Source organism: Phyllosticta citriasiana, assembly GCF_038021145.1.
Source record: "Phyllosticta citriasiana strain CBS 120426 chromosome Unknown IWZ02scaffold_14, whole genome shotgun sequence".
Classification (NCBI taxonomy): Eukaryota; Fungi; Ascomycota; class Dothideomycetes; order Botryosphaeriales; family Phyllostictaceae; genus Phyllosticta; species Phyllosticta citriasiana.
Window position 1 is genome coordinate 764,668 of NW_027117291.1, and position 25,284 is coordinate 789,951.

Below are 25,284 nucleotides of genomic sequence, written 5' to 3' on the forward strand. Positions count from 1 at the left end.
CCACCCCGGGCGACTGGAACCAGCCTCCTGCTATTCTGCCCTGGTCCCAGCCACCACCACCACCACCACTACACGCTCCAAACCCTTATTCCCCCATCCACCCCCACCAGCCTTAGTTCCCATTCTTGCCGTCACTGCAACAATTCCATTGTGCGCTAAACTTTTGATCCACATTATCTCGACCTGCAACTCTGCGCCCGAGCGCTGCCTCTACCATTTTCGGACGAGACGATCATTGTCTTCCATTGCTTAAAGTTGATTTGAGTGACTCTTCCCCCGACTGAGCTACGGCTCGAGCTCCGCCTTTCTCGACAGCAGACACAATCTTCCCTCATCATGGCGCCTGTTGGCGAAATTCTCAAGTCGCTGCTTCGACGCGATGATGTCGGCAAGATTGCCTCTACACCCGTGACCAAGGCAGCAAACAATGCCGCCCATGAGTTGGTCAAACGATCCACATCCTCTCCAAACTTTGGTGCAGGCGCCAAGCCTGCTTCGTCCTTCAACAATCAGGGCTTCTTTGCTCTCTTCGCCCTGATCGGTGCTGGCATGGTCCTGGGCAGCCTCTGGTTTTTCTTCTGGGCTCCAAACGGCGGATTCAAGTGGCGACAGGGCGACTGGGACGACTACAAGTCGACGGTACTACGACGCAAAGGACCAGACGGACGCACCCTGTCCAACGCGACCAAGAGCACAAAGCTGGGCGGAGGCAGCGTTGTCCACGGCGGCAGCTATGGAAGAGCAGCAACCGAGGCCGGCGACCCCGATTCGTCCTACGTCGATGAAAAGGCGCCCTCAATATTCGGTCAACTTCGTGGCGGCCGCGGCAAGAGTTTCAACAAGTCCAAGACTCGCGATCCCGAACTTGCCAACTACCGTCACGAGAAGCCCGCGCGCGTCGGAGGCTTGAACCGCGCGTCGGACGGAACCTTCTTCGACTACTCTGCCACGGCTCCATCTTCGCTCGGCTCCGAACTCTCGCAGCAACCCCTCGTCAAAGACTCGGGCAAAGATTCCAAGAAGGCGTCCAAGGAAGCCAAAAAGGAAGCAGCAGCGCGCCAGAAGCAGCTGGAACGGGAGCAAAAAGAAGCTGCCAAGAAGCAAAAGGAGCTTGCCGCGCGCGACAAGAAGCGCGAAAAGGAAAAGGCCAAGGCCATGAAAAATTCATCCAACAAGAAAGACTCGCAGCGTTCCTACTCCCCCACCAAATCGGGCCCGGACACGCCTGAGCGCAACCGCCGCTACGCCGACGAGATGCGCTCCGAGATCAGCCACTCGACGTACTCGGGCGAGACGGTCACCGAGGACGCATACACCGACGTCTACACGCAGGCCAACACGGCCAGCAACTCTGGCTCCCACGACAGCAGCTACTACTCGTCGTACCGACCCAACGCCGTACCCAATATCGCGCGCCCACCCCCGGCCGCTCGCGTCGAGCCATCGACGGGCTCGCCGTCGCGCCAGCAGCGTCGTCAAAGCCGGCAGCGCTCGTCCAGCGCCGCGCGCCACAGCGGCGGCAGCCGTCGCCAGAGCAGCTACGTGCCGGCAGCAGCTTCTGGCTCCAATGCCAACAGCACCAACGACGACCAGGGCACCAAGATCTACTCGCACCACATTCCCGGCTTGAGCGTTGGCGGTGGCCCCGGCTCCATTAGGCCCGAGGAGAGCGTCAGCAACGTCGGTGTTGGTCAGCGCGGTCGTCCTGGTGGTGCGCGTAGGGGTAGAGATGTTATGGAGGGATATCGTAGGACGGCGAGAAGTCGTCGGGATAGCTTGAGTGATTCGGAGTAGGTGATGGTGTCGAGTTGACGAGTGGTGGCGATGTTGGTGGAAGAAGTGGGTTGCCAGAGAAGTGAGCGATGGGGCTTTGTTGATGTGGTGATTCGGCGGCTGAAAGGGACGATGAGTGAGTGGTGACATGAGCGTGGGTTCTGCATATGATTAGACGACCATTCTTCTTCTTCTTTCTCTTGACTGTCTTCATTTCTTGGACAAACGGACGGAAGCCTCCTCGCACATTTCACCCGACCAAATTGGCTTGCTCGGACAGTTGGGCGTAAAGGAGCTGCGTGCGCAGTCTGTTGCTCAGCATGATGAATGGAATATCGCTCTCAAGATGGCCTATGGGAATCGAAGCAGCTGGCGCGCGTGCATGCCGATGGCGTCCGCGTCATCCTACAAACATACAAACCAATCAATCCAACTCAAAACTCCAGTATCAAAGAGCCACTTACCACCTCACCCCACCCCATCCCAACTCATCCCATCCGTCTCTCCACCCCCTCTAAACCTCCCTTTCACGCCCTCTCCCTCTCCACAACCCCAACACCCCCCACCGCCCACCGCCCACCGCCACTCCAAAACCTCGTCAAAAAGAAGACTCCCCAGCGTATAATATCCGCACAAGCTGCTCACGAAACCGAAAGCGCCAGCCGCTTTTTGCAGCGCGGTCGTGCCGCTAGCGTGGCCGTCGGCGGCGGCAAAGTAGGATGAGCCGAGGAGAAGGGTGCAGAGTTCGACGGTGGCGAAAATGGCGACGTAGGTTGTGTTGCTGTGGGTGGAGGGGTTAGTGGGTGGGGGGGGGGGGGGGGGGGGGGGGGGGGGATGGGAGAAGGGGAGAGAGGATGATGGATGGGGAACAGACGTACATTCCGAGCGAGCCGATGAGGAAAAAGGTGTTGAGGACTGTCCAGACTGCGTGATGGGCGGATAGAAGGTCAGTCAGGCAGAGCGCATGAGAAAAATGACAGCGGTTTCTCATCCGCCACACTATGGGTAGAAAGGGGATGCGACTAGAAGCACTGTCGTCGCTCACATACTCGTCATATACAGCCCCATGGCATTGTAATACTCGACCGTATCAGCGCCGCCATACGCATCCATCACGCCGAACGACGGCGTGATAATCGCGCCATACCCGGCATAAAACAGCCCTGCACCAGCATCGTCAGCAGCCGCTTCTGCTTCCGCTTCCCCTTCACCACACGTATCCCCATCGCGTAGTCTAGCCATTCGCCGAACTCACCAATAACGCTCAACACGGTATGGTGTACGCATACGTATCGCCCCATGCCATCTCTCACTGCGTCGACACAACCACGCCGATGCCGGCTAGGAAGAGGAAGTTGGCGATGAAGCCGTTGGTCGTCGTGACGCCGCGCCACTCCATGAGCGATGTGGAAAGCGTCGTCAATGTCGCGCCGATGGCGAGGGCGGTATGGTGAGAATGTTGGCTTATGCTGCTGTATTGTGTCCAAGGAGGGGGCGTACTGGGTTGCTTAGTGTTGCGCCGACTGAGGGCAGGATGGTGATGGGTTGGTGGTGGTTTTGGCCTTGCGGTGGCTGCTCTTGTGATGGTGGTGCTGCCATGGTGAAGATTGCGTGTGCGCCGTTGAAAGGCGTGTTGTGATGGGAATCGTTGGTTGACTGGAGGTCGAACGCCGTTTCGATGTCTTTTGGGTCTTGTTGAGACATGGTGTGTCACTCGTAAAAGGAAAGATGTTGAAAAATTCCCATTGAGTCGTGATATCAAAAACAAGTTGGAGCCTTCCACAGAAGACGAGATGGATTTAAGAACAGTTCCTGGACATGAGACTATGCTTGTTCTTATGGCGTTGGCCCTTGGTATCGGCTTCTTGAGCCGCCATCAAGACTGAAGCTACACGGGTCAAAAGGTCGTCTACTGCCGAGCATGCCGATTTTTGATTCCGCGGAGGATAGAGAGCCATTGGCCACCACCACCATCTGCATCAAGCCTCGCTGCCTGATCAAGCCGCTGGTTTGGTCGCGTCATTCGCGGCTGGGTACATAAATAGCAGCATGAGGCATGAAATGTCGAAGGGAATCAACTACAGCATCTCAGCGATTGGCACGATTGCAGGTCGATCCGGATTGTCGTCGTAGACACGTAAAGTCCAACGTCGTGCTTGTTGCAGCCATCTACTTCACTGAGTGCGTCTGAATATTTCGCAAGTCAGTAATACTGTTTACGGCAATTCGTTCGAACTTTCCGCCTACCTGCATGCGTCTCGGATGCGGTTGCTCCGATGTTATTGTATATTGTGTTTTATACTCGCCGGCGGCCCACCCGAGCATCCAGAGTATGTCTTATCTTGTCGCGGACCCCACGCGTCTGGGATATCTACCCTTGCGTGGCTTATCAGCCGCAACAAGCTTCAGAAGTTCCGCTCGAGCAGACCGCCACTTCTGTGCCTATGCACGAGCGCCACTTGCCTGGTTTTGGCGGAATTCGAGTTGTAAACGCGTCAATTGTCCACATACAAGATGAAGGATGTGCGTGAAAACCTTGACGGAGTAGATACTAGCAAGTCTTTGGATGGAGATCTAACAAACGGCTGCTGCAAATTACTGGATACATGGATAAGCTTATTTGCAGGGACGTTGATAGCTAGCCGAGCTGGATGAATATGAAGAGGATTGGGCGACGGCGACGGCGACGGCAACAGAGGCGTAGATAGCAGCAGCAATTAAAGCCTTCTTCAAAAAGCTGGCTAGTCCGCTTCTGAAAGAGGACGTTTTAAGGCGTTTGCGTATCCACAGAAAACTGGAAAATCCACGAGCCGCACCGAGACCATCGTCAGCTGTACTACCGGTACAAAAGACAAGGAGACATGGGTGAACAAACCAACATGCCAGCGGTCAAGAAGCAAATTGCAGCGGCATCGCCATATGCTTGGCCACATGACGCGTCACTGTCGCGCGAGACCACGGCCCTCGTCATCGTGGACATGCAGAACGACTTTTGCACCAAGGGCGGCTACATCGAGGCGCTGGGCTACTCGGCTGATCCCGCTCGGGCTATAATTCCGAATATCAAGCGCTTGCTCGACGCGTTTAGGAAGGCTGGGTGGCAGGTGTACCACACACGGGAAGGTCAGCAGCCTCCTTCAATTCCAGCCGTGCAACACAGTCATGATATCGCGGCGTGTTAGGGCGGCTTGCTGATTCGACGTACAGGTCATCGTCCTGACCTCTCCACGCTTTGGTCACGTACGGCATTCCGTGCTGGAAATAATCCGGGAGGCGCGACAATCGGCCAGCCGAGTCCACTTGGAGGACGGCTCCTCGTGCGCGGGGGCAAGTCGCACGACACTGTGGACGAGCTTTATCCGATTGCCGGCGAACCAGTCATCGACAAACCAGGACAAGGCGCATTTGCACACACAGACTTTGAACTGCTGTTGAGAAACAGGGGAATCAAGAACCTGGTGATGACGGGGGTGACAACGGATGTCTGCGTGAGTACAACGATGAGGGAGGCGAGCGATAGGGGATTTGACTGTGCAATGGTGCGGGATGGGACGGCATCTGCGAAAGCAGAATATCACGATCCCCATATCAACAGTATGACAGAAGAGGGAGGGATATTTGGAGTCAACTTGTGCGTTGCAGACGTGGTGGAGGCGTTGGGGGTCGAAGGGGTGTGACTGCCCATGGATCTGAAGTGGGTGGAAGAATGCTAGACGGGTCGACGTAGTTTGAGGCTGAAAATAGCCATGTCGAGTCGAAATATGCTTTGACCGGTTGAAGGCGACCAGCCTGTTGAAGTCCAGGTGGCTTCAATCACTTTCCAGCAGCAGCTCTTCGTAACCTTGCAGTCGACTGTATCCAGCTCGAGTTGATGGAAGAATCCCAACTTGGGTTGCATGGTTAGAGGTTGGGCCAATGACGGCCTTGGAGTCCCATTTTGATGCCAGGCGCACGGGTCGACTGAAAGCTTCAGTAGGATCGGCCCTGTCGAGCTCCAGGAAAGGAAGGTAGCAAATGCAAGCCCACGAGCCAAACGTAACAGCGGAAAGACCAGCGTGATGTCTTAGCTGCCGTCGGTGGTGCGCTGAAACTCTTTTGTTCTATAACGAGAGCAGAGGCCGAGGTGAAGGGTTGCGGAATGCCTGCCCTCACGCGGGAATGCCGCTGTCGAGGCGGAGAGGTGATGACGCAAACCCTGCAATAGGACTGGACAACTATAGCGGATGGAGAGTTTGTAGTCGTAAGCTGTGGCGGGTGGCCAAACGTCTGATTGGGGCGCAGCGGCACGTCGCGGGAGGGGCGGCGGGCAACCACCAGCCAGGCCGGTCCGCGTCGTCGGCGTCGGCCCGATGTCGTCCTCAGGTAGCAATGACGAGGGCGTGAATGGCAACTTGATTTGATCAACTCCGGGCAGGACACTGCTTAAGGACGTCAAGCTCAGGCGGGCAACGGCTAACCTTAATGCGATGGTGGGGTGGATGCGCATGCCCGAGAGCCGTTTCGTCTGGCTTGTCATGCTGTATCAGCTGCACATGTCTCAATGCCTGAGCTGCCGCGAAACGGTGGAAACGAGGCCATGACAAAGCCTGTCGTGCAGCGGAAGCATCTTGGAGACTGATGCGAGTGAAGATGAAGCTGACGAGAGCTTGGCGATGATCTCAGAGATGGCAGGAGGATGATGCCAGTACGGGTTAATAAATTTCTTTCGCAGGCACTTTGACAGAAGTCAAATTGACAGACGGCTGTCATGTCGCGCATTGAGCGGGATTAGGGTGTACCCGCCGGTCGACGGAAGCTTGACCCGTCAATGGTGGTGGTGTAGATGGCACGGGCAGTAATGGAGTCAAGGGTGAAGATATTGCGCAGACGGCAAGGGAGCTGACGTGCGAGAGGGAGGGCCAGGCCCAGGAGGCCCGGCGAGGGAGAAGTGACATGATAGAGGACGAGGTTGTATGGTACAGCACAGTACCAGTGGATGATTCGAGCGACCATGAAGCTGAAACGCAGCCAGCGCACTCTCTCGCCGAAGCGAGGGGCTCATTTGACCACCATCGGGGAGGGAGAGGAGGAGTTGATTCTACTATCACGGCCGCCTTGGCAGGAACGTTGTCCTCCACCTCTCTTCTCTCTCTCTCTCTCTCCCCCTTCACCACCTCCATTCTCCACCTGTCGCCGTCTGCACGCGTCCAAGCCACACGCGTCCCCAGCGCCCTCCCTCGATGCGTCGCTGCTCTCCTGCACCGCCTGCCTGCTTCGGCCTCGTAATTTCTCCGCCGCGCCCTGTCTTCCCCCGGACACTCCCCCCCCCCCCCCCTTGACCACCACCTGCACCCAGCCGCGAGTACCAACACGTCGATACGAGTTGAGCCCTGACGCTCCTCTTTCCTTTTTTCTTCCTTTTTCTCCTTCCTCCCCGCTCCTCTCCTCCCTCCGCCAGTCTTCGCTCCTCACCGCTTCCTCTCCCTCTCACCTCCAAGGGCCACCGCTGCCCGCCATGCTGTCCTTCAGACGAGCCCTCATCGTCGCCGCCGTCGTGCTGACCCTCTTCTTCCTCCTGCGCTCTACCCACTCGGGGCCCCAATCAAAGCTCGTCGTCCCGCAATCCGACCCGGCTGCCTCACAAAAAGAAAACGCCGCCGAGAAACCAAAGGGCAGTGCCGCATCCGCCAAAGCATCATCGGCCGCAAAGGCAGACAAGGCAATAGAACGTCCGATCCCGAAGAAGCAGAGGCCGCAGATTGCCCTCGAAGATCTACACACCAAGCCTTTACGCGACCAGCTCGAACACCAATTCCCCTACGACCCTCAAGCCAAGTTCCCAGCCTACATTTGGCAAACATGGAAGGCGACGCCTGCTTCCGGCGACTTCGACGAAATCTTTCGCGAGCCCGAAGCTAGCTGGACTATACTACACCCCACGTTTGTCCACGAAGTAGTCACCGATTCGGTAGCCGTCCACCTCATGCGCCATCTCTACGCCTCGGTCCCCGACGTCCTCGAAGCCTACAACGCTCTCCCCATGCCCGTCGTCAAGGCCGACTTTTTCAGATACCTCATCCTCCTGGCGAGGGGAGGCATATATACAGACATTGACACCTCAGCCTTGAAGCCGGCGACTGAGTGGGTTCCAGCCGAGGTGCCTCGCTCCTCGTACGGGCTGGTCATTGGCATTGAGGCGGACCCAGATCGCGAGGATTGGCATGAATGGTACTCTAGACGGGTCCAATTTTGCCAATGGACCATTCAGGCCAAACCAGGCCACCCAGTCTTGCGGGAGATAGTCGCAAATATCACCGAGGAGACGTTGAAGCGGAAAAAGGCGGGCAAGATCCTCAAGGATTACAAGGGCATCGTCGAGTACACGGGCCCCGCTATCTGGACCGACACCGTCTTCAACTTCTTCAACGATGGCCGCTACTTTGATATGCACGCCAGTAACGGCAACATTACCTGGCGCAATTTCACCGGCATGACGGCGGCCAAAAAGGTTGGCGACGTAATTGTGCTGCCGATCACGAGCTTCAGCCCAGGGGTACGGCAAATGGGCGCAGGCGAGCCGGACGATCCCATGGCTTTTGTCCAACACAATTTTGAAGGTAAGTTCCGCCGCGCCCCCTCGCCAATCGCCATTCGTGTTGCGCGCCCAAAATACAGGAACGGCCGTTGGCTAACTTTTTTCGATCCAGGAACTTGGAAACCAGAAACTGAGCGCCACATTGGAGAGTAAGGTTACGTGGGTCGATCCGACGTTTTCCTCACGACCGACTACGAATTTCCTTGCGCACCGCATTTTTCCTCGAATGGTCTGGGATTGCATCCGCATCGCGAGGCGCGTACAGCACAACACACATTTGACTGGATCGGGGACCGCATTGGGTAGGGTCGACAATATCTCGTATCATTTAATGGCTGCACAAGCAGCACTTTTGCGTCGAGTCCTGACTCGATTTCATTTCGTATTACTTGCATGGATTATCCGATATTTCCCGGGGAGATTGTCGACCAATAGCACCGGAGCCTTGGACCGGCCGCACTGCGGAACTCCAGTCAAAAGTATCTCACTGATACCATGAGGACTGGTCCACGGTTCCCAACTTCGTTCCTCTGCCACCACTTTTGTCGTGGTTTCTCTCCAGGACAAACTGCCGCCGCAGCAGCGGCACAAATGCCGAACTCGAAAACCACCCACGTCACCTTTTCCAACCCTCGGTCTCCCAGGGCAGCGGTGGCAGCAGCAGCAGTAGCATGAGGCCACGCGGGTGCTCAAGTGCTGAGCCTCGCGCCGTGTCGCGTCTGTACAAGCGCCAGCAGCAGCAGCAGAAGAGCAGGGAGGGTGTCGGTCGTTAACCACATTTGCTGGTGTTGGGTATGCCTTTCGCACTCGTTGGTGTTTTTTTTTTTTTTTTTTTTTTTCCTCAGTTCACACAACGAGATGACAGACGAGCGCGGATTAAATAGGCAGACAGAGCGAGTGAGCGAGCGAGCGATTGAGTGAATAGGAGACTTTTTTTTTCTTCTTCTACTTTTTCTCTCACCATTGTTATCATACTTTTCTGCTTCCTTGTATTTACACATACGTGTGAGTTTTTATGTGCTTATATCAGTGACGGTCGTGGGTATGATGTGAAGAGATATGATGTGGACTGGACTGGATTGGACGGCCGCTAAGAGATGAATGGTCATTCATAGAAAAAGAGTGTAAGCGGGGCTGGAGGATGAACTTTACTGCTTCTTCTTACTTATAGTAGGCCCCGCACTCTCTCTCTTTCTCTCTGTGTATATCACAATATTTTTAATCAACTTTTTCGCCTCTCTTGTGCATTCAATTGAAAATTGGGTGAGGATATGTCTTATATCTGTATTTACTTCCTCAGGGCTTCAATATGTAGGTAGGTAGGTAGGTTGGTCGGTAGGCCGTACATATGCGCGCCTAAGTGCCGCGATGCGGTGCGATCTACGCATCTGTCGATAGCATCTGTACACAGTACATGTATGCATGCATGCATGCATGCATTTTCCTCACTATCATCTACACGCAAAGAAACGCTAGCCTTTCTTCTCAGTCGCCAGAAGTAGTGGCGACAGAAACAGCAAGCTATGTAGCTCCACCATGCGCCGCCCCTCATCATGACAGGACAGGAGCACGAGCAGACGTGTTTTAGTCGGCTGATGCGCTCCTGCTCTGCTGCTGTTTTCGTTGGTATTTTTAAGGAAGGTGCACGAAGAGTAAGATGCTGTGTTGCTGCCTGCCACGCCACGCCACGCCACTCTCGACCTACACATTACCTCCCGTCATGCTTATTCGGCCCACCGCCTGCCTACTGTAGTCCTAATGCCCTACGTGACCCATTGAAATCTCACCAGTGCGTGAGTGCGTGCGTGCGTGAGTGAGTTGTAAAAAGCGCACTTTCTCTGCACAGTAGGGGAAGAATGTGAGAAAGGGAGAGAATAGTTGAAAAGAATGCCCAATAGACAAAACAAGCCGACCAACTCTCAGGGGAAATTATACAAAGAACTCATTCCGCATCCGCTTTCAGTGCAATAACTGAGACCGACGGGCGAGAAGAGGAGACTGGTGGGGACGAGGAAAGAAAGATGAGGATTATCACGGCGGGCCGCGCCGGGCCGTTTGTAGGGGAGTGACAGGGCTGGTTGAGCGTTTGTTGTGACGTGGATGTACGTATGGTTTTGCGATGTGATGCGTGGTTTCGTTGCTCGTGTCTCGTTGCGGGATGCGATAGACGTTTGCAATGCGTAGGCGTGTAATAAGAGGTCGAGACTGTGCGACTGTTCGCGTCGTCGCGTCGTGGTTGTGACGGAGGGTCAAGGTTGAGATGGTCAAATAAGACGGTAGCAATTCCATGAGGGAAATTTCGAGGCGTTTAGGCGTTGGTTCTCCCTCGTCCTCACCGAAAGTCCCTCCTCTTTGAACCTGCTCTAGAAAGCAGAGATAATTAATCTCAGTGATGCGGTCCAACATCATCAGTCCCGTGAATGCTCTTCCACATCCCCTCTCTTCAAACTATCCTGGCTCATCTCCTTCCCGAAGGCGTCTTGATGGCATCCACAACAACCTTGATGATCATGACCATGGTGTCACCCAGCGTCGGTCTGTGCTCCTCCTTGACTCTCTTCTTCGCCCCCGCATTCTTTCTGCCCCTCCCACCCCTAGCGTCCCTCCTGTCCTCGCTCCACCGCCGCTTCTGCTGCTTGCCGCCTCTGTAGTAGCCGTCGTCTTCGCGGTACATGGCGGGCGCGGTGGGCGCAACGTAGGGAGTCAAGCGTTGGTCTTGGACGTAGTGCGGGTGCGGTGTGGAATTTCTGCGGTAGAGTTGGAGCTGTTGGTGTTGATGAGCTTGGTTGACCGAGGCGGCAGTGGTCGACGGAGCAGAGCGTGCACTGCTGTATGCTGCCGTAGATGGAGGAGGCGTATGTGCAAAGGCGGCTGGATGGTATTCTGCTTGCACGGGGGCAGCGCGCACTGGACCAGTGCCGTATTCGTAGGCCACAGAGCCAGGCATGGTGGCTTTTGTACTTGGAAATGCCGATGTAGACTGAGGAACGTGGTGGAAAATGGGTTAATAGTCGCTATGGCGTATGGAGAATTGGTCTTGGCGATGATGTAGTTGTGTGTGGAGAGATGTCCGAGAACTGTCCGTTGGTGATCTGGGGGTCATGGAGTTTTTAACATTTGTTTCTGCGGACGTCTCCGATGCGGACTCCTCTGAGCCGGCTGCAGGGCTGACTGAATGTGGAGGAGGAATGCACTTGTAGTTCATGCAGTTGGCAGGGGGTGTGAAGACGAGTGTAGCAGAAAAAGGTAAAGACGACCAAGAGACTTTTTCGTCAGACGCGGAGACGGGAGTATCGAAAAAAGGCCGGGGTACAGGCCGAGAGGGCCTTTTTGGATGGAGCATTTCGTATAGAAATCCTATACAGGTCAGCAGTCGTAGTCATTTCACACTGCTGCGATGTCGGTATGCGGCCAGTCGATTGGGCAGGTAGCAGCCTGCAATGGGCAAATAGTGTAGGCCTGCGAAACTAAAACAGAGCACGTGGATCGCCGACCAGCAGCAACGGTGCAAGGGTAGTAGAACTGAAGCTTCCTGGCACCGATGACGTTTCGCACTGAATCGACGGACGCTGACAATGGAAAGTGGTGGCGATGACGGGGAATGACTGAGAGCTAGAGCATGCCCTTGCGCAGGGCTGACTGCAGGACCTGAGTCGTTGGAACGGCATGCCGATCGTGGCTCCGGAAGTCTGCCGAAATTTTGGTATCGTCAACGGGCCGCTGTTGTAGAGGTGACGGGATGGTCGAAGTTTTCTTGGTGGAGCAGCATTTTTGGCGAGGGCGGAGGAGCCTCTGCTGCGAGCCGCTGCCTTGGGCACCAACCACGGCTCCGCCGCCTCACGCGACCGAGATCGTCTCCGGATGGGGAAAATCATGGTCGACGCTGACGCCTTCAGTCCACTCCGCCCGCGTCTCAGCCCCCATATCACCACTCGCCAAGAACATAAGCCACAGGTTTTCGTCATTGTCGCCTTCAGACTCTGAGGTTCCTCAATCTATTTCATGGCCGCTGCGCCCTCGCCCCTTGCCTCCCAACCTCACCACCACAACAAAGGATCTCCCCGCAAGCTCTGGCCATGTCATACTACGGACAACCTCCAAGCGGCTACGCGCCACCATACCAACAGAACTGTGAGTTGCCTGCTGCGCATTGCCTGGCACTTGGCACTAACAGCGGCACGACATAAAAGACTCTCCGCAACCTGGATACAGTCAGCCTCCACATCCGCAACATCACCACCAACCCTCTTATCCTCAACATCAAGGCCACAATCAACCGCCCCCCATGCAGAATCAGTACCCTCCCCAAGGCTATCCGCCGCAAGGCTACGGCGCCCCTCCACCAGGCCAGTGGGGTCCTCCTCCGCCCCAAGGTTACCCTCCGCCCCAGCACCATCAAAGCTTCGGTGGTCAGCCTCCAGCCCAGTATGGGTCTCCGCCACCAGGACAATACCCTCCTCCGCAACAGGGCTTTGGCGGACCGCCGCCGGGCCAGTATGGAGGTCCCCCGCCGCAGCAATATGGCGTTCCATATGGCGCGCCAGTTGCGCCAACGCCACCATCTCTTGGATACGCTCCTCAGCTCCCATTCGTGGATACGACGATGCATGCCGAAGCCCTGCGCAAAGCCATGAAGGGCTTCGGAACGAATGAGAGAGAAGTCATTCGTGTCCTCTCCAAGCTGGACCCGGTCCAGATGCATTCTCTTCGCCAAACATACAACCAGCGCTTCACGAGGGACCTGTTGAAAGATGTCGAAAAGGAAACCAGCGGGGACTTTAGAAATGCGCTCTTGGCCTGCGCTCGCGGGCCGCTGCAACAAGACTGCCACGTACTCTACCACGCGATGAGAGGTGCGGGAACCAAGGAGTCGGACCTCAATGACGTCCTTTGCAACAGGAGCAACGCCGATGTGCACGCCATCAAGGCCGAATATAGAAGAATGTACGGACGCGAACTCGAAAACGACTTGAGAGGTGATCTCTCAGCTGGCACAGAGACGCTATTCCTCATGTTCACTGCCGGCCGCAGACAAGAAGATTCGGCGCCTGTGATTCCTCAGCAGATTGAGCAAGCAGCGACAGACTTGCAAGGAGCGTTTGGCAGCGGGGTAGTCGGACTCAACAAAAACGGAACCCGCGCGTGTGAAGTCCTCACGTCGCAAAACGACGCGCAGCTGCGCGCGATCGACCAGGCATTCCAGCAGCGCTATCGCAAGTCTCTACTCAAGGAAGTCGACTCGCGATTCAGTGGGCACATGAAGGACGCGCTGCATTTGATGGTAGCAAGGGCGCTCGACAGGCCCAAGTCTGACGCTGAGATGCTTGAGGATGCCATGGCTGGAGCGGGGACGCACGACCGGCACCTCATCGATCGAGTGGTGCGATGCCACTGGAACCGAAACTACATGGCAGCAGTCAAGCAGGCATACCACGCTAGGTATGGCAAGGATTTGATACGTAGGATACAAGGCGAGACGAGGGGTGACTACGAGAGGATGCTAGTGGCCATGGTGGAGTAATGAACCCTGTCAATCGCGATACGGGAAGGTGACGACGAGTGGAGTTTTTCTTTTCTTTTTTTTTTTTTTTTTTTTTTATTCGTGGGAGGATTTTGCGTTGGCGTCGAGTGAGTGGTTGGTTCTGCGGTTAAGGTTGGACTTGTATACCCTGCATTGGTTAGGTCGCGAAACAGAAATTTCTCAGAGCCATTAATGCGCTGGACACGGTGAAGATGTTTTGAAACGAGGAGGGTTGACACTGCCGCAGAAGGCGAGAGTCGTATAGGGTAGCAAGCTCTTGTAGGAGTTGGAGTCGAAGGGTTGGCCAGTGCGAGTGGATCTGCGCCCTGACTGGAGTTTTGATCTGTTCTCTGCAGGGAGTGATCAAGGACTGCTGGGAAGCAGGTTTTCGCCCTGCCCACCACCATCTTCAAGTCCCTTCCAGCAGCTCCGACAGGCACAAACACTCCTACACTGCCTCTTTCTTCTTTGCATGACAGCCCGACCGACAGGAGGCCCAGACTGACGAAAGGGCGCCGGTGACGTAGTTAGCGCCCGAGCCCCGTGTGTGCGGCCAGCAGAGGGCAGGCCTCCCCAACCTCTTGTTCTGGGCTGGATCCGGGGTTTCGGCTGCCGCTGCCATCGCCATCAACCCACCCCCCCCCCCCCCCCCCCCCCCCGGCCCTTAGCTCCCTCGCACTCTTCATAAACACCCAACTCCACTCCTCTCTTGACGACGATTCTGCATGGACTCCTCTCACCAATCCCCGGGCCCTCCGCCCGCCCCTCCCCCCGGCCGCCGTCATTCCTCAGCATCTCCTGAAATCGTGCACGCGTCGGCTGCAAGCGACCGATCTCCCTCGCGCCAGAGCAATCAGTCACCCCGCCGAGTTCCACTACGACCCGACCTGATTCGTCCCCAAACCATCCGCCTCCGTCGCCTGCCATCGTCCTCCATCCCAAGACTCGAGACTATCCAGAGCCCCGTCGACGCGCAACCTCCACAGGATGACGACCGATGGCAAGCAAATCGCCGCCGCAGCAGCTCCGAGCCGCAACGTCCGCCCTTCAACCCGGCCGACCTAGCGCAAACACAGACCCCGATGAATAATATGCCCTCTGTTCCCGAGTTGCCTCCGAACACTGCTGTGGAAGATTATGGACCTGCCACGGTCAATGCGCCACCGGGCCCTGGCCGGTTTAGAAGAATGAGCACTGCCGCGTTGGGAGGGTTTGGTCGAAATCGCACAACTGGCCAAATGTCTCAAGTTCCTCCCGAGCTCGAATACGATTCGAGAATAGTAGATCTGCTCGATGTAATTGGTGGGTCATGTCAAAGATTCTTTGTTGTGCGTGTACTGAACTGACGGGTCGAAGATCCCGAGGTGTCTACCCTCACGTCCCTCACCAACGTCCAAAACTCCCTCTTCGTCCCCGACCTGGGAAGATTGGTCAACCGAAGCTCAGCATACCAGCTGTCACGGCGTCCGACCCGAATCGATGAACCAGCGTCGGGGGAAGAGAAGGTCGGCTTGGCTGCATTGCCTGCGGAACCCATGTCAAGACACTCTATCGCGACCTCTGTGCAGACACAGGCGGCAGAACGGCCGCAGTTGGATCGTACCTTCAGCATAACTTCGGCGCTGAGCGAAACCCGCCATGCAGTCCTTCCACACGGACTCTCTCTCGAAGGATGGTCAGAAGACGAGAAACGCGAGCTTGACGACCACGTCAGGCACATGTTACACTCACGCAGATCCAGGATAAAACGATCTTTAAAGGGTTTTGGCAAATACGTCAGCACACCGCTGGGTTTTCTCGTCACCCTCTATGCCACTCTCATCACTCTTTTCGGCCTGGCGTGGGTGCTGTTTCTCATCGGTTGGATCTACGTGGGAAACAGGCAACTTTACATCATCAACGTCATTGACAACGTCCTCGTCGCCCTCTTCGCCATCGTTGGAGATGGCTTGGCACCCTTTCGCGTCATCGACACTTATCACATGATATACATCGCCCATTATCACCGTTTGACTTGGCGGATACGCAAGAAGAAGCGCCTGCCTCAGCTCGAAAATGAGAACGATCTTCCAGAAAAGACCGCAAACGACGAGGACATCGAGAACGGGCGTATTGAAAAGGAGGAGCTGAGCGTTTTGACAGAAAAGCAACAAAAGACGCTCGAGCACCACCAGAGGAAATTCTGCAAGTCGCACACCTTTTACAAACCACACGAGACCGAGACACACTTCGCCTTTCCGCTCCGACTCCTCATTGCCGTTGTCGTTCTGCTAGACATGCACTCTTGCTTCCAAATTGCTCTCGGTGCCTGCACATGGGGTATCGACTACAAGACGCGTCCACAGGCTCTCACTGCCACAATTCTCTCCTGCTCCATTACCGTCAACATCACTGCCGGCATTCTCATCAGCGTTGGCGATCGCATGTCGCGGAAAAAAGATGTCATCGAACGCATGTCCCGCCAGGAACTCACCGAGGAGGCAATCAAGAAGATGGAAAAGAGGCAGGAGAAGCACGAGGACCGCATGCGCGCCATCGACGAAGATCCAGAGGGTGAACGAGACGCCCGCAAGGGCCGCATGTCATTGGATGTCTTCAGAAAGAGTCTGGATGTGACTCGGAGTCGCAAGAGTTTGGATAAGAGACGCGCGCTCAGGACGGAGAGCTCGAGCAGCGGGAGTGCGAGTGGCGAGGGAAGCTTCAGCCTCAAGAGTCCGACGCGCGAGACGCCGGAAGAGACGGAAGAAAACGGCAAGGACAAGAAGAGGGGTGTGGCCATGGAGGCCAAGGAGCAGCCGCAGGCGTCGAGCAGCCGTAGCTCCATGCCACTCACGAGAAAAGCTGGATCCTCGTCGGAATGAGGCAATCAGAGAACACCGGCCATTCAATGAAGCCTGCTTTTCGACTTGGAGCGCCATCACGCTGCGCAACAGTGGATGATTGAGTGTTTCCAAAGAGAAGCGTCTATTTGCTCGATCTTTGGGTCGATCATGGCACATGTCAATCCGGTTGTCCGCCCCGACAAGCACGACGAGGGTTCCGTCACATCGACACGCTCTCAACCCCCAGCATGCTCGCCATCTACATCAACGCTCCAACTCCAAGTCTTCTTCGCCTCTCGCTCTGTACACAGCGTGCGCGCTCGCATCAATCCTGCATTAACTTCCTCAAGCATGGCCCTTCCCTTCTTGCATACCCCCGTCCTTTGCATCTTTCCATTTCTGATACTGTTCAATTCCTGGGATTCTTTTTCCCCGCTTACGCTTACGTTTACACTTATACTTTGTAATCAAGACCCACGAGCTGGTCAGACGGACGATTGTCGGTCGAAGCAGGCAGATGACGTTGTAATCAAGCAAACAGGGCAACCGGCGCGGTGCATGTTTGAGCTCTGGTATATTGGAGAATTGGTGCATGCGTTTTGAAAGAGGGTTGGGATTCCTCATGGCGTGGTACACTGCATTTCTGTCTCCTTTCGGCGCTTCCATTGTCGATATTCGGGCAGAGATGGCCTGGTCTGGATGGCTCGGTCTAGCTGACCCCGCATCGGGACGTAATAGACGGATGACTCGAAAGTCCCCGTCTGGTTCAGGTGTTCAGACGGCACGGCGGACAGGTCCAGCTGGACACTCCAGTCGGGTCTGGTCGGATGGGCGGACGGACGAGCGCGGGGAACAGCTGCTACGAATGGAACTTCAAGAATACCGCGCAGCACGGCGAGTCAGTCAGCGTGCATGTCTTCCCATGTCTACCTTGGCATTGGACAGCAGAAGGGATAACGAAAGAGGTGCAATAGAAGAAGTTGATGAGGTGCAGGTGATAGATTCGCTTGTCTTGTGCAGACGCTCGCGCACGCTCGGTCCTCTTTCTCAACATCTGGTCGTGGTTTATTTTGCGTCGGTGTCTGCTTACGTTTCTTCACCTTCTTCTCCTCGCAACTTGCGCGATGCACGGCAAAGGCGCCGTAGTGGATTGATGTGCCTCATAGGGTTATCGACATCCTGCTACTCGACCTTTTTTGTGCTACTCTTATCGGACATGGGCTGAGAAAGGCTCGTCAACACAACACGACAGAAGGACAGGGATGCTAAATCCAGATGTATGTATGTATATGTATGCATTTGCTTCGCTGCCTGACTTACAAGTCCATCAACCAGGTACATGCTCTATGCGTTGCATGTCTCTCTCCTTAGCTCTTGACCGTTCTATTCGGGCAAATTCTCCCTTTCCAGTCCTCCGTCGCGATGCTGATTGCTTCGACCACAAACGCGTCTTCGCCTTCAACCAATACTTTCTACCGCCGCATGTATTCACACCAGTGCAACCAACCACCTTATTTAAGCTCCGCATTGCTCTCATCTCACGCTGCACCCCACGCCCCTCCCCATCTCAGCCCAACCCAAACCACTTCATATCATCATCCCCCCTACACGGCACCGTATGCCCCGTCGCATCCGCCCAAATCGCCTCCACCTTCTCCCCAAAAACACTCGTATTCCAGCCCTGCTGCGGATCGCCAGTCCTCTTCTGTTTCGGCTTCTCCTCCTCATACCCAAAAACGCCGCACCACTGCTTAATCTCCTCTTTGTAGTTCGTCGGGTTGAGCACGGCGTCGTCGGCGCCGTGGTAGATGCGCATGCGCGGCCGCTTCTTGGAGTCTCTTTTCGTGCCCGAGTCGCTCGATTTGACGATGGCGGCCCAGGCCGAGCGTGACTTGGTGACTTCGCCTTTCGCGCAGGGTTGCGACCATTCGTCGACTTTTTCGGAGCTGCTGCGGAAGCAGCCGGCGGGCACGCCTGAGTAGACGGTTGCGGCGCTGAAGAGGTCGGGGTACGTTGCTGCGAGGACGTTCTGAGGACGGGGTTAACTCGTGTGTCTCTCTCTCTCTCTCTCTCTCTCTTTCGGTAGCTTGATGCCGTGGGCTCAGCGGCGTCGTTGGCTTACCGTCATCATGGCCCCTGAACTGCTGCCGACGACGAAGACTTTGGATTTGTCGGCGCGGTACTTTTGCGTTGCGTATTTGATCTGGTTGGCGATGCTGGTGCTGTCGCCGCCGCCTTCGTGGCGCAGGGTCTGCGGCGAGCTGACGTCCCAGCACCCGCCTTGGTGCGGGCTGCTGGGGTAGACGATGATGAAGTTCTTCTTTTCCTGTGCTAGACTTTGATAGGGGGTACCGTCTGCGTAGCCCTGGGCGGATCCTTGACACCAGTGGCTGTTGTTGGGTGTCACTTAGGAGATGAGCTCAGGATATAGAGGGTGTGGTACGGTTCTCACCCATATTTCTCGTAGCAAGAGGAGGAAAGCAAAAACTTACATGGCAACCAATACAGCAGGATTCTGTCTGACTCCTGGGGGAACGTATACAAACATTGAAACTCCAGCTGGGTTGGGACCGTAATCCTTGATCTCCTGCGGCTGCACGCCGCGTTTCTCAACAGCCGCAGCTTGCGCCACAACGCCGAACAGAAGAACAGTTGCGAGAATCGACCGGAAAAGCCGCACGACCAACATGATAATGAGTGTATAGCGAGACTCAATGAGCAAAGGACAAATCAAAGAGAGTCGGTAAAGAGAGTGTGAAAACGAGTGACGATGCTTGGCAGTAGAGGAGTAGAATAGAGAAAATTCAAGAAGAAGGCGGTGTTACCCAAGATGTGAAATGGTACGGCGAGGGACGTACACTACAAAAAGACAGTCTACTCGAAATGAACCAGCGGAGCTAGTCATCGCGAACAAAATCGAGCAGCGCGCCCAGCATCCATCAATATGGCGCGGAATCTGCCTTTCATCAGGGTCGTCCCCGTTGCCCCTGTATTGCGCAAAACGGTGCACAGATCGACCTGGGCTGACTTTTGCAACGGCGGCCCGCAGCGACGGCCGTTCCGTCTCAGGAACACTTTTGAGCCGAGGCTGAAGAATGGTTGGAGGAGTGGTGTCTTTGTGCCTCGTCTCCTCGCGATGCCTTGATGAGCGACTGGTGAGTATGGTCGTGCCAGCGTGGTCTGCTCGCAAACACTCGCACCTCCTAGAACATGTAGGTCACTTCTGCGAAGCTTGCTGCATTTTCGACACATGATGCTCTTCACGCCAGCCTCTGTCCCCAAAACGTAACAGGACAAGCAGGGGAGAACGACAACTCCCAGTCGCCCAGGCACCCCGTCCATCTCGGCAGAACACTTGTTTACCAACGCCTCGGTAGCAGAGAGCGCATCGCCCATCAACGGCTAACAGATCCCTGGTCGACCGACCGGGCGCGCGCAGGCAAGCCAGTCAGTACCTGAACGAACGTTCTGGCCCACGCATCCAACCTGAGGCGCCTGTTTGTCTTTCGGGGTTGCCTGAACAGGCATCGCAGCCCTGAAGGGAGTCGATGTGGCTCAGGTGAGGGTGAGTAAGTAGTCAAAGACGCTCCGTTGTCAAACGCGATTTGCGTCGAGCACTGGGTGTTTCGGGATACGCCGTATTGGCTGCTCTGGGCGGCTGGGGTCCGTTGCGGAGATCTTGTGCATTGTGCCAGTCTTGCACCCACCACAGGCTGCAATTTCGAAGGCTTGTTCGCGGTCCTTCGCTGAAGATTTTGGAGAAGCTTATTTTGCTGTGTATATATGCTTGAATTAGCGGATGCGCTTAGGGGCGATATGCTTACTTTCTGGGTAGGCCACGACAACCTCCGAGCAATTCAGCTCTTGGACATGTGCTCAACGGCCGGGGTCAGATCTTGACCCATGGACCCTACGCCGTTGGTAACTGCCCACACATTTTCATCCAAATTTTCCGTCCGCCGTCAATCGCTGCAACGTCATCGCTGGATCCAGGATCACTGTTCTACCACAAGCCCTGGTTCATCGACAAGTCCGAAATTTGCGCCCAGCCGATTACAAAGACTAGGTAAACACGACCGTCGTGGCCGTGGAATAGATTCAACAGGTCAGTGCTTACAGAGCGTTTTACCGGCTAGTGTCAACAGCGGATAAGCAACCGTTCCTGGATCGAGTATGGAGGCGTCGGAGAAAGGGAGGGTGATCCTGGCCAACGCGGTGCCGAGGTGCTGGGTGAGACAGTATCCGGCTGGCCTGAAGGACAGTTTATCGCTTTCTGTTCGATGCAGACGTGATTCTGGGGCCGGAGAGGTATCAACCTAGGGCTGGTGCGTATTTCGGGTGCTCAGTGTCTCGATGGACGGTGCCTTTGTCCACGTATTGGGCTTTGGTTGCTTGGAACGTCCGATGCGCTGCTGGTAGCTGATGGAAATAAGGATTTCCCGCCTGTGTCCCCGGTTGACGAAACTGTTGGGTGGCTTTAGACGCGCATCGATGGTAAGAAAGCTGGTTCTTTACACTCTTTGCACACTCGCCTCCGTTGGTAACACCGTTTGCTCCACTGACGACCGTCAAGGAACGTTTGCGCTCTATATTCCGGTTTCCAACGTCACCGCCTAGAAAGAAATGCTCATCAGCAAAAGAGTAAAAAGAAGGATGGAAATCGACTTTTTTGAGCAGCAGCAAGCTTGCCTACTTTTCCAAAACGGGCTGTTTGGCAACACAGCTACGTTGTGCGTCGCTCAGGGGAATGGCCAGGGGCCATGGTAAAGTTTTGCTGTCAGCGTCAATAGTAGGAAGATGTGACCGAGCAGTTGGACAGTCAAGAAGTATTTTCCTGCTTTGCAACCTCAGTGAGATCGAACATGGACCACTCTCTCAAACTGTCCAAAGGAAGGGGCCTTAGTTGAACGTTCTCGACGGACTTTACGGGAACGCCTTCAAAGGACCTTAGGGGAACGTCCTTGAGGAACCCGGGGGAGCGTTCTCGAGAGACCTCATGCGAACGTTCTCGCATGGATAACTCTCTGTCTCGCGAAAGGGGGCCTGTTCGCTTCTGTTGAGACACGGTGAGAAGTTGATGGTTGAGCGACGACGAGCAATGCCTGATGCAATGCTGAGTCGACGGCGTAGGCTGTACCGGCCAATGCTTCTTGACATCAGGCTGCGCCGCGAAGCCTCTCATATACATCTTCTGTCGGCTTCTGACCACCTTGCACCACAACTCAACACCTCACGTGACAACCATGGCTGGAGAAGCGGGTGGTCCGAATCAACCTTCTTTGACAGCCTGCCAGGCGAACGCTCACGGACAGAGCACTAAGCAGCATTCTGCCGCAGATGCTCTTGCAGAGTAAGTCTGGCAGGATTGAATCCTTTGGCGCACGACTTACCCACTACAGAATCGTTGCCCGCCGCTGTGGAACACCCGATCTGAAGATTACCACGATCGATGACCAGGAATTTCACGTCCACAAGGATGTGTTGCGCCATCGCTCCAAGTTTTTCGAGGTTGCGATTGATGGACCGTTCATGGTAAGCGCCCCAAACCCCACTCATTGTTTGTCAAGATCTGACATTTTCGCAGGAAGGGGTATCTGGAATAATCTCGATGAAAAATGATCCGCCTAGTGCCGTCGCCGCCCTTCTACAATTTCTTTACACGGGAGACTATGTCAACTTCTACCCTGAGCACTATCAGTCAAAGTGGGACGGTCTTTTCCACCTGGACGTCTACGTCATCGCGGAGCTCTACGACATTCCCTCTCTCATTCGGCGCGCCACTTACTGGTTCGCCAAAGCAGTTCTTCAGCAAGAACCCTCCCCCATCAGCCTCCTCTCTGAAGTGATTCCTCTTCTCTACGAGCTCATCCCCGACGCCGCCAAAGAAAGGGGCATCTGCGAGTTTCTCTTGGAATACACCACAGACCGTTTCGACGGTCTTCTCTTGGAAGAGCAGTTCCTCGATCTGCTGGCCGACCACGAGTCTTTTCGTGTCGCTCTTGCTAAGCACAGGCAGAAGGCGGCCGCGCAAATCCACAACCACATCGTCGACCTGCAGAACCACATCACGACTAACAACACTTGGTTGTACGGCTGTCCTCATTGCCGCTATTGGATGACCTCTCGCGACCTGTACTACATGGAAAAGGGCATCTATTGCCCGGCTTGCAAGAAGGTCTTCCGGGCGAGAGCTTGCATCGTCGACCCATCGGGCCGTCGACCCGGAGGCCCAGCCATGTGAGTGATGGGCTCTAATAAGCGAAGAAAAGAAGCTGGCCCTACAGCTGTTACGGGTGGTCAAATTCGGTGGGGATTGGGATAGATGGTCATTAGAGAAGACACTACAAATTTCATCAGAAGGTTTCGTCAGGGGCTTCTACTACTCTTTGGGAATCAATCTCCGCCCTCATGGTGTGTGAGAGTTCTGGGATAGATAGTCGATGAATTCCTCGTCAACGGCGAACAGAAGCTGCACTTATTCGCTACGTTCGTTAAAGAGCTGTAAGCCGACTGCCTCCAAGGCCCTCCACTTCTCCAACCCTGTCTGCCTTGGAAATGGCAAGGATCATCAAAGATACGGTGCTTCAATCAGCGGACACTATGTGTCGTAGAGTTGATGGAGGAAAGGGAACCTGTGCGCCCCGCGTCGGGTGGTCCCTCGAGTCGTCAAGTGACGTTTCAGGTGACTAGTTAGGTGTGTAGGTAGTTGTTTTGACGCTTCCCGCGTATGATCTTGTCCAGCACTAGAAACACAGTCCAGTTGTTTCTTCAAGAGAGCACAGTAGAGGCATGAAGGCAAAGTGACGTACTTGGGGGACACCGGACTCAATTCCAGTTACCTGTAGCAGTCTTTGCGCCTGCCTCATGGTCAACACCCGTCGGAGGTGGCACGCCGACGACTCCGTTCTTTATTTCCCTCTCCCTCCAGCAACACCACAATACCGCCTTTAGCGAGCTTTTCGCACTTGTTACTCTGAAATACACATTACAACTCTCAAACACCACCCTCCGTCTCGCTCGCTCATCGGAGTCAGCGATGCTCGACTCTGCCTTTCGCCATGGCTTCCACATCGCCGACAGACGGGCCTAAGTTTTCTGATGTGACTACCGCGCTCACCCCGGACCTCTCGTACGATTTCTCTCGGTAGGACGGTCAAATTTCACCCAGCGTGCAGATTTTTGACTGGTCATAGAGCCTTTCCGTCACACGGACCTTCCGACCTCATCGTTCGCACCACCGATGGCGAACAGTTTCACGTTCACAAGAAAGTGGTTTGCGAACGAAGCAAGTTCTTCGACAAGGCCGTCAATGGTCCATTCAAAGTGAGAAATTTCTCGCCATAGTCTGAAGGCCCTGGATCTAATAGCTCTTTAGGAGGCAAACACTGGCATTGTTGATATGTCGAACGATCCACCGGCGGCAGTCGCAACGCTTCTTCACTTCCTGTACACGGATAAGTACGAGCACAAAATCTACAAGGATGACAATTGCCCTTACACGCTGGAATGCCTTTTCCACCTCGACGGTTACATCACTGGCGTAATTTACAATCTTCCCTTGCTCCAACAACACTGCGGAGATTCCTTCAAGTCGACTTTCTTGGGTCTCGGTCCAGTAGCACCAGACGCGATACCAAAGGCGATTACCAACCTGTGTCAATCGACTCCTGACACAGAAAGCCATCTCAGGAAGTTCCTCATCGAATTCTCGGCAGACAATTACGTGACCCTTCTGAAAGATCCCAAGTTTCTGGAGGTAATGCTCCACTTCGACGAATTCCGCACCGGCGTCGTGAACGAGTTGGCCGCTAGGGCCGAATCAATGCACGAACACATTCTTGACGTCGGGCGAAAGTTTGATGACCACTACTGCCTAGATTGGCCTTTTTGTGGGTCTGTAAAGGCACGCTGCACAAATCAGGCTTGTGGCGTCCAGAGATGGGTTCGCCGTGGATGGGAGTACAACACTGTCAACAAACTCTATTGCAACGAATGCAGGAGGCTTCAACCCAGAGATATCATTGAACCGAATTTCGAGGATTGAAACATAGACCCCACTGGGGCTTTCGAACAAAGCGGCATGGACTCGAGGACTCATTGAAAATTGGGGGCATTCGTGCCATTGGAGCTGAAATTTCCGGACAACTTCATACGACGGAGGTGCACAAGGCTAGATTTGGCTTACTCGATGCCGATGCTTCGGTCTAGTTGGGTAGTTTAAATTGAAATGGCATCTAGTCCTTCAAGTTCTTTTGCACCGCTGCACACTCCGCTCCCCAGCTCGGACACCGAATCTCAGAAGTCAGACACCGCCCGATTGCCATTTGAGTGAGCAGATTGTGGTTCTCCGTTTGTCAGTGCCTGATACAGTCACAGCACAAAAGATTACGTGCGGACATCTCGATGAAAGCGAAGCGACTTATCCCCCTGACGTGACCCAGAAATTTCCCACGACTCAAATGTCAACGGACCCCTCTTGGAGCCGTTCTCGGACCAGTGGCCAGTCACTGCTGCCTTGCTATCCGCCTCTTGAATCACCTACCAGCAGCAACGTTTGGCTACATCGAAATGCCCGGCAATACACACTGCCGCGA

The 25,284-nt window shown here is 55.1% G+C and overlaps 12 protein-coding genes across 12 annotated transcripts; 9 read left to right on the plus strand and 3 right to left on the minus strand.

The window, feature by feature from the left end:
- Nucleotides 1-90: 90 nt before the first annotated feature.
- On the plus strand, nucleotides 91-1,947 carry IWZ02DRAFT_81383 (uncharacterized protein). Its single transcript, XM_066771258.1, has one exon. The coding sequence runs from the start codon at nucleotides 337-339 to the stop codon at nucleotides 1,792-1,794; it is 1,458 nt and encodes a 485-aa protein (XP_066619376.1). The 5' UTR covers nucleotides 91-336; the 3' UTR covers nucleotides 1,795-1,947.
- Nucleotides 1,948-2,023: 76 nt separating this feature from the next.
- On the minus strand, nucleotides 2,024-3,155 carry IWZ02DRAFT_81420 (GPR1/FUN34/yaaH family-domain-containing protein). Its single transcript, XM_066771259.1, has 5 exons — nucleotides 3,029-3,155; nucleotides 2,823-2,936; nucleotides 2,652-2,697; nucleotides 2,238-2,554; nucleotides 2,024-2,178 (listed from the first exon to the last, which is right to left on the minus strand). The coding sequence occupies exons 1-4, from the start codon at nucleotides 3,072-3,074 to the stop codon at nucleotides 2,242-2,244; spliced, it is 519 nt and encodes a 172-aa protein (XP_066619377.1). The 5' UTR covers nucleotides 3,075-3,155; the 3' UTR covers nucleotides 2,024-2,178; nucleotides 2,238-2,241.
- A 1,497-nt stretch (nucleotides 3,156-4,652) lies between these two features.
- IWZ02DRAFT_384358 (Isochorismatase-like protein) lies at nucleotides 4,653-5,450 on the plus strand (the record flags this gene model as incomplete). The annotated part of the gene is made up of 2 exons (XM_066765328.1): nucleotides 4,653-4,896; nucleotides 4,981-5,450. The coding sequence occupies 2 exons, from the start codon at nucleotides 4,653-4,655 to the stop codon at nucleotides 5,448-5,450; spliced, it is 714 nt and encodes a 237-aa protein (XP_066619378.1).
- Nucleotides 5,451-5,551: 101 nt separating this feature from the next.
- On the minus strand, nucleotides 5,552-6,640 carry IWZ02DRAFT_508524 (uncharacterized protein). Its single transcript, XM_066770451.1, has one exon. It carries the CDS (start codon nucleotides 6,287-6,289, stop codon nucleotides 5,837-5,839), a length of 453 nt encoding a protein of 150 aa, XP_066619379.1. The 5' UTR covers nucleotides 6,290-6,640; the 3' UTR covers nucleotides 5,552-5,836.
- Nucleotides 6,641-7,267: 627 nt separating this feature from the next.
- IWZ02DRAFT_384212 (initiation-specific alpha-1,6-mannosyltransferase) lies at nucleotides 7,268-8,500 on the plus strand (the record flags this gene model as incomplete). Its single annotated transcript, XM_066765319.1, has 2 exons — nucleotides 7,268-8,369; nucleotides 8,460-8,500. 2 exons carry the CDS (start codon nucleotides 7,268-7,270, stop codon nucleotides 8,498-8,500), a joined length of 1,143 nt encoding a protein of 380 aa, XP_066619380.1.
- A 1,821-nt stretch (nucleotides 8,501-10,321) lies between these two features.
- On the plus strand, nucleotides 10,322-11,607 carry IWZ02DRAFT_81521 (uncharacterized protein). The gene has a single exon (XM_066771260.1). The coding sequence runs from the start codon at nucleotides 10,740-10,742 to the stop codon at nucleotides 11,397-11,399; it is 660 nt and encodes a 219-aa protein (XP_066619381.1). The 5' UTR covers nucleotides 10,322-10,739; the 3' UTR covers nucleotides 11,400-11,607.
- Nucleotides 11,608-12,266: 659 nt separating this feature from the next.
- Nucleotides 12,267-13,888, plus strand: IWZ02DRAFT_461254 (uncharacterized protein). The gene is made up of 2 exons (XM_066768205.1): nucleotides 12,267-12,478; nucleotides 12,538-13,888. The coding sequence occupies exons 1-2, from the start codon at nucleotides 12,424-12,426 to the stop codon at nucleotides 13,866-13,868; spliced, it is 1,386 nt and encodes a 461-aa protein (XP_066619382.1). The 5' UTR covers nucleotides 12,267-12,423; the 3' UTR covers nucleotides 13,869-13,888.
- A 705-nt stretch (nucleotides 13,889-14,593) lies between these two features.
- On the plus strand, nucleotides 14,594-16,729 carry IWZ02DRAFT_471712 (uncharacterized protein; the record flags this gene model as incomplete). Its single annotated transcript, XM_066768896.1, has 3 exons — nucleotides 14,594-15,170; nucleotides 15,225-16,449; nucleotides 16,492-16,729. The coding sequence occupies 3 exons, from the start codon at nucleotides 14,594-14,596 to the stop codon at nucleotides 16,727-16,729; spliced, it is 2,040 nt and encodes a 679-aa protein (XP_066619383.1).
- Nucleotides 16,730-17,006: 277 nt separating this feature from the next.
- On the plus strand, nucleotides 17,007-18,141 carry IWZ02DRAFT_81575 (uncharacterized protein). The gene is made up of 2 exons (XM_066771261.1): nucleotides 17,007-17,967; nucleotides 18,026-18,141. The coding sequence occupies exon 1, from the start codon at nucleotides 17,283-17,285 to the stop codon at nucleotides 17,913-17,915; it is 633 nt and encodes a 210-aa protein (XP_066619384.1). The 5' UTR covers nucleotides 17,007-17,282; the 3' UTR covers nucleotides 17,916-17,967; nucleotides 18,026-18,141.
- Nucleotides 18,142-18,257: 116 nt separating this feature from the next.
- Nucleotides 18,258-19,379, minus strand: IWZ02DRAFT_384471 (acetylxylan esterase A; the record flags this gene model as incomplete). Its single annotated transcript, XM_066765341.1, has 3 exons — nucleotides 18,258-18,719; nucleotides 18,813-19,080; nucleotides 19,183-19,379. The coding sequence occupies 3 exons, from the start codon at nucleotides 19,377-19,379 to the stop codon at nucleotides 18,258-18,260; spliced, it is 927 nt and encodes a 308-aa protein (XP_066619385.1).
- A 2,554-nt stretch (nucleotides 19,380-21,933) lies between these two features.
- IWZ02DRAFT_508534 (uncharacterized protein) lies at nucleotides 21,934-23,031 on the plus strand (the record flags this gene model as incomplete). Its single annotated transcript, XM_066770452.1, has 3 exons — nucleotides 21,934-22,040; nucleotides 22,090-22,222; nucleotides 22,275-23,031. The coding sequence occupies 3 exons, from the start codon at nucleotides 21,934-21,936 to the stop codon at nucleotides 22,929-22,931; spliced, it is 897 nt and encodes a 298-aa protein (XP_066619386.1). The 3' UTR covers nucleotides 22,932-23,031.
- A 717-nt stretch (nucleotides 23,032-23,748) lies between these two features.
- On the plus strand, nucleotides 23,749-24,821 carry IWZ02DRAFT_502167 (uncharacterized protein; the record flags this gene model as incomplete). The annotated part of the gene is made up of 3 exons (XM_066770295.1): nucleotides 23,749-23,834; nucleotides 23,884-24,013; nucleotides 24,066-24,821. 3 exons carry the CDS (start codon nucleotides 23,749-23,751, stop codon nucleotides 24,732-24,734), a joined length of 885 nt encoding a protein of 294 aa, XP_066619387.1. The 3' UTR covers nucleotides 24,735-24,821.
- Between the last annotated feature and the right edge of the window lie 463 nt (nucleotides 24,822-25,284).

Coding starts and splice junctions, on each gene's coding strand:
- IWZ02DRAFT_81383 (XM_066771258.1), top strand. CDS start 337: ATGGCGCCTGTTGGCGAAATTCTCAAGTCGCTGCTTCGACGCGATGAT.
- IWZ02DRAFT_81420 (XM_066771259.1), bottom strand. CDS start 3,074: ATGGGGCGATACGTATGCGTACACCATACCGTGTTGAGCGTTATTG. Junction 2,698..2,822: donor CATGGGGCTGTATATGACGA/GTATGTGAGCGA, acceptor CCCATCACGCAG/TCTGGACAGTCCTCAACACC. Junction 2,555..2,651: donor CTCATCGGCTCGCTCGGAAT/GTACGTCTGTTC, acceptor CTCCACCCACAG/CAACACAACCTACGTCGCCA.
- IWZ02DRAFT_508524 (XM_066770451.1), bottom strand. CDS start 6,289: ATGACAAGCCAGACGAAACGGCTCTCGGGCATGCGCATCCACCCCACC.
- IWZ02DRAFT_81521 (XM_066771260.1), top strand. CDS start 10,740: ATGCGGTCCAACATCATCAGTCCCGTGAATGCTCTTCCACATCCCCTC.
- IWZ02DRAFT_461254 (XM_066768205.1), top strand. CDS start 12,424: ATGTCATACTACGGACAACCTCCAAGCGGCTACGCGCCACCATACCAA. Junction 12,479..12,537: donor GCCACCATACCAACAGAACT/GTGAGTTGCCTG, acceptor ACGACATAAAAG/ACTCTCCGCAACCTGGATAC.
- IWZ02DRAFT_81575 (XM_066771261.1), top strand. CDS start 17,283: ATGCGTTTTGAAAGAGGGTTGGGATTCCTCATGGCGTGGTACACTGCA.